The sequence below is a fragment of the Phalaenopsis equestris genome, unplaced genomic scaffold (assembly GCF_001263595.1).
Source record: "Phalaenopsis equestris unplaced genomic scaffold, ASM126359v1 Scaffold000002, whole genome shotgun sequence".
Classification (NCBI taxonomy): Eukaryota; Viridiplantae; Streptophyta; class Magnoliopsida; order Asparagales; family Orchidaceae; genus Phalaenopsis; species Phalaenopsis equestris.
In genome coordinates this window covers 28,866,301-28,872,045 of record NW_018164444.1, presented here as the reverse complement: position 1 = coordinate 28,872,045, position 5,745 = coordinate 28,866,301, and the positions used below count along the sequence as shown (strand labels likewise).

The 5,745-nt window shown below is 32.4% G+C and overlaps 1 protein-coding gene across 1 annotated transcript in view; it reads right to left on the bottom strand.

Moving 5' to 3' along the window:
* Positions 1-386: 386 nt before the first annotated feature.
* The window catches only part of LOC110038280 (cation/calcium exchanger 5), a 9,944-nt gene continuing 4,585 nt past the window's right edge, over positions 387-5,745 (bottom strand). The window contains exon 2 of the mRNA XM_020743101.1: positions 387-1,625. Coding sequence (XP_020598760.1) covers positions 861-1,625 — 765 coding nt within the window. The 3' untranslated portion in view covers positions 387-860. The remainder of the gene's footprint in view (positions 1,626-5,745) is intronic.

Genomic DNA, 5,745 nt, shown 5'->3' with positions numbered 1-5,745 from the left:
TTGAATCCTAGCAAGATAGTATGAAATTTTGAAAAATAAAAAATAAAACATTGCCAAATACTTTTCAGCGTAAATTGTAAATTTCTTTTTCATTCTTAATATAAATATCATACATGGAAAAAGGATGATTTGTATGAATGTTTTTGTTTTACTTTGTCGTGCCAAATGTATAAAACAACATGCATGCAGCCATATAGAGAAAAATAACATCAGAAATCAGTGAAAAGAAAAAGGAGGCTTATTTAAACTGGAATCTAATCTCTGAAATTCTCCAGCGCAACAACAGCTGCTTGAACTGAGCAGAAAACTGCTCCAAATAATCTCCAAAGCCAGCTAAAATTAAGAATTAGGTCTCATTCTTTTTCCAAATTTCTGCCAACCAACTTAAATCAACAAAGAAGCTTAGCCTTTTTCATTAATGTGAAAATTTTTTCAAAGGTTCTGATTTTACATTTTTGGGTGGTGGTAGGAGAAACATTATATTCTCAAGAAATGTCTTACATACATGTTTAATCAAATCATACGACTATCATCTTCTTCTTCATAATGATTAGCCTTAGCCAACTATTTGGGATAAGCTAATTATAAAATTTTAATCAAGTCGTACATGTGAAAATAACTAGCTAAAGATTTTCAGCATTCTGCTCGCTCAGAGAAAAATGCAACATGATAATCATCTCTACAAAAAAATGAAATCTTTAATCACATGAGATGATTATAAATGAACTTGTGAGGAAAAAGGAAATCACATACCATTGCTCTTATGGATGCTAGCCTTCACAATGATGCAAACTCCAGAGATTACCGGAACTCGCTGTACTTGTCCAGGAACTTTCGCCGGAAAATATAAATACTCAAAGTCATCTGGAAAGAACTGCAACTGACAGACTCAAAGCAGTGAATGCGAGGTAAAGCCCTATGAGGGAATAACCCCAGAACCTTGGGACCCTAAACCTGAACCAGATCACAACTAAAAGGGAGCTCAAGAGGCTCAGTAGAAGAAAAACAAAAGCAATCACAATGCTAATATGGAACTGGAGCTTATAAGCCTCTGGGTACAGATTTCCAGTCTCCATCACAAGAGCCGAGCCGAGCCCCACAAGCATGTTGAACATGGGACCAGCGAAGCACCCGGCAACGGCAGTCGCCGGTTGCCCAGCCCTTGCTAGTGCTACATCGGCAACAAGATCCCCAACGGAATTCCCCCACGCCAGCACAGTCAAGCCTAGGATTCCAGGTGGAAGGTTCATGATGGTACCTATGGCTGATAAGCAGTTCAACAGTTCTCCTGCCATTGTTGAGATCCAGACCACACTCATCACAAATGCAGCAACTGTGGTTGCTATCCGTTCGGTTTCTGGAGGTTCATTCTCAAAAATGAAGTGGAGAATTGCAAGGAAGAAGCTGATGAAGAGAACGATAGACCAGAGAGGGAAACGAGAGTGAGGAATGATGAACACGAGGCGACTGTCCATGGTGATGAAGGAGCTAAAATAATAGAGGAGAGAGATGGGGCACAAGGCTACATTGGCAGCGGCGTGAAATCTGCTCCACTCTGCTGCTGATGGTGATGGTATGGTAAGCTTTAAAAGAGTTGTGGCAGGAACTTCCCACAGTCGAGCGACCTAGTGGAAAGTCAAGAAAATTAGAAGCACCTCTGAAGCAAGTTCAATTGAGATGAATGTTTAAAAGTTCGATGCCATTTATATGATATACCATTCAATGTGAAGAAAAACATAAACTGAAATGGCACTTAAGCGGCAAAGTAAGAAAACAGGAGAGCACAGGCAGGTAACTTGACAAGGTTAAGATATATGGTAATAAATAATGATACCTCAATTGATGCTAGAACCGTCAAGGTGATAATTAGAATGCCAAAATCATGATTCCATAATTTCTTATGAAATAAACAGTGCATTACTTTTGGATTTGAATCATCACAAGAAAATTAGGAAGACTAGGTTTCTAAAAAAACCTTTAATCTAAGGGCCCATTTGGGATCATTTTTGTTTTCTATTTTCAATTTTTTTGTTTCTATTTTGTTTTAATTTGAAACAAAACATGTTTGACATATTTAATTAAGACACGATTGAAACATCAAAAAGTTGTTTGTAGTGTTTTAAAAAACATGTTAATTTACTTCTTAGAAATAAAATATAAAAATAGAAAAAAACACACTAAACAAATATGTGCTTAAAAACAAAAGTGAAATTGATCCCAAAAAAGCATTAAGGTTTTCTTCCTAAATTAGTTGAAGTCTCTCTTTGACATTTTATTGTTGGAAGAGGAACTATTAATTTTATTTTTGTTGGACAAGAATTGATTCATTCAACTATCAAGCCAAAATAATAATAATAATAATAATAAATCATCTTTAAAGTTTTTTAAAAGGCCTAAGATATATGTAGGTGGGCCTACTTTCATAATACTCTTTTCCTCCCCTCCTAGTTTTGTTCTGGATCATGAATTATATCTTCCATACAACTTCTAATATCATTGCTGATGGAAATCTTAGGAAGCAATTTAGACAGTCTTAGGCAAGGGGATCCCCGCTTTCCTCTTCTTTTTATTATTAAGTTGATGTTCTACATAAAAGATTAAATGTTGCTTTGTTGATCATGTGATTGGGGTTTGATATTTGAAAATGTGGAACCTCTTATTGATAGTCTGCAATTCACAGATCACACTTCGAAATTTTTGCAATGCTTTCCTAATCAAACAAATGTTCTTAATAATATTTTGATAATATTTGAGGTTCCTACCATGGCTACCCTTCTAAAGCTAACAAAAATTGATTAAAATCAACAGAATCCTAAAGGAGAAGCGCTTTCTTTTCAGTTCTCTAGAGCTTTTCTTAGCTTCTGCTTAGTTGTAACCATTTTGTACCATTCTCATCTCGTTTTTTCACTTCATCGCAACTGTTTATACAGTCTTACCTTCATGTTAATGAGAAGGATACACCGTGCTTTTAGGAAGAAACTCGTGAACACATTTGAAATAGAATGACAATACATTTTAAAAAAAAGTATACATAACTTAGTATTAAATTCAAACTATTAATATGCGAGAAAGAAAATGCATGGACAAAAAATGATTAGGGCGTTGGTATAAAAGCTATCCAGTAGTTCTGTTGCAAGCAGAATACTTATTTCATCCTCATGTCTACATGACGCGATTGAGTTCATCAATTAAATTATCTCTACAATATCATGAATCTCAAACAAGTGGCTTACTCTCCATGAAGTAAGACCACAAAAGGTTAGTCAGCTAATTATTATATATTTTAAAAAAGCCAAGTAATTACAGTCCATCATGAAAGCATATTGATATGATGTTACACTAGTTATGAAACTAGTAAATTATGAAGCAGATAAACATGATGCACGAGCTTAAAAGTAAAAGCTAAAACAAAAGGAATAAAACTACTTCCATGAAAGATTAAGAAGGCTAATATATCATCCAGTGCAAGCTAGCTAAGCTGCTCATTTGGTTTGAAAATCAATGACTATGCAAAAAAAATGGATCAATTTTTAGATCAATCAAGCTCTCCCAAAGTCAATTTGCTGATTAATAAAACAAGCTTGGCTCGAATTGAACATAAATTATGTATACCAATGTTTAAAATTGTGCAAATCAGAAATTGAGGCATTCTTCGTTCAAGAGACGAGGCGTAAACCCAACAGTTTGAAAAATGCGTTAAGTCAAAATAAAAGGGTAAAAAATAAAATATTAGCATCATAATCTATAAATATATTAAAGAAAGACATATTGACATCCTAGCATGATAAAAAATAACAAATTGTGTTTGATTGAAACATCAAAAAGTTGTTTGGAGTGTTTTAAAAAACATGTTAATTTACTTCTTAGAAATAAAATATAAAAATAGAAAAAAACACACTAAACAAATATGTGCTTAAAAACAAAATGAAAACAAAAACAAAAGTGAAATTGATCCCAAACAAGCATTAAGGTTTTCTTCCTAAATTAGTTGAAGTCTCTCTTTGACATTTTATTGTTGGAAGAGGAACTATTAATTTTATTTTTGTTGGACATGAATTGATTCATTCAACTATCAAGCCAAAATAATAATAATAATAATAATCAATCATCTTTAAAGTTTTTTAAAAGGCCTAAGATATATGTAGGTGGGCCTACTTTCATAATACTCTTTTCCTCCCCTCCTAGTTTTGTTCTGGATCATGAATTATATCTTCCATACAACTTCTAATATCATTGCTGATGGAAATCTTAGGAAGCAATTTAGACAGTCTTAGGCAAGGGGATCCCCGCTTTCCTCTTCTTTTTATTATTAAGTTGATGTTCTACATAAAAGATTAAATGTTGCTTTGTTGATCATGTGATTGGGGTTTGATATTTTGAAAATGTGGAACCTCTTATTGATAGTCTGCAATTCACAGATCACACTTCGAAATTTTTGCAATGCTTTCCTAATCAAACAAATGTTCTTAATAATATTTTGATAATATTTGAGGTTCCTACCATGGCTACCCTTCTAAAGCTAACAAAAATTGATTAAAATCAACAGAATCCTAAAGGAGAAGCGCTTTCTTTTCAGTTCTCTAGAGCTTTTCTTAGCTTCTGCTTAGTTGTAACCATTTTGTACCATTCTCATCTCGTTTTTTCACTTCTTCGCAACTGTTTATACAGTCTTACCTTCATGTTAATGAGAAGGATACACCGTGCTTTTAGGAAGAAACTCGTGAACAAATTTGAAATAGAATGACAATATAGATATGACAATACATTTTAAAAAAAAGTAAACATAACTTAGTATTAAATTCAAACTATTAATATGACGAGAAAGAAAATGCATAGACAAAAAATGATTAGGGCGTTGGTATAAAAGCTATCCAGTAGTTCTGTTGCAAGCAGAATACTTATTTCATCCTCATGTCTACATGACGCGATTGAGTTCATCAATTAAATTATCTCTACAATATCATGAATCTCAAACAAGTGGCTTACTCTCCATGAAGTAAGACCACAAAAGGTTAGTCAGCTAATTATTATATATTTTAAAAAAACCAAGTAATTACAGTCCATCATGAAAGCATATTGATATGATGTTACACTAGTTATGAAACTAGTAAATTATGAAGCAGATAAACATGATGCACGAGCTTAAAAGTAAAAGCTAAAACAAAAGGAATAAAACTACTTCCATGAAAGATTAAGAAGGCTAATATATCATCCAGTGCAAGCTAGCTAAGCTGCTCATTTGGTTTGAAAATCAATGACTATGCAAAAAAAATGGATCAATTTTTAGATCAATCAAGCTCTCCCAAAGTCAATTTGCTGATTAATAAAACAAGCTTGGCTCGAATTGAACATAAATTATGTATACCAATGTTTAAAATTGTGCAAATCAGAAATTGAGGCATTCTTCGTTCAAGAGACGAGGCGTAAACCCAACAGTTTGAAAAATGCGTTAAGTCAAAATAAAAGGGTAAAAAATAAAATATTAGCATCATAATCTATAAATATATTAAAGAAAGACATATTGACATCCTAGCATGATAAAAAATAACAAATTGTGTTTCTATGAAATAACAATTAGATAATAAAAATTTTTAATATTAAAATTATTTAAAATAATTTTGTTGCCCATTAAATTTAGGCTTCTTAATAATATATTGAAAATGTGATATTTTTTATTGATATATTTTTATTTTAAAATTTGAGATTTCAAGGCGTAATAGAGCTCAAATATATATAAAAAAAAAA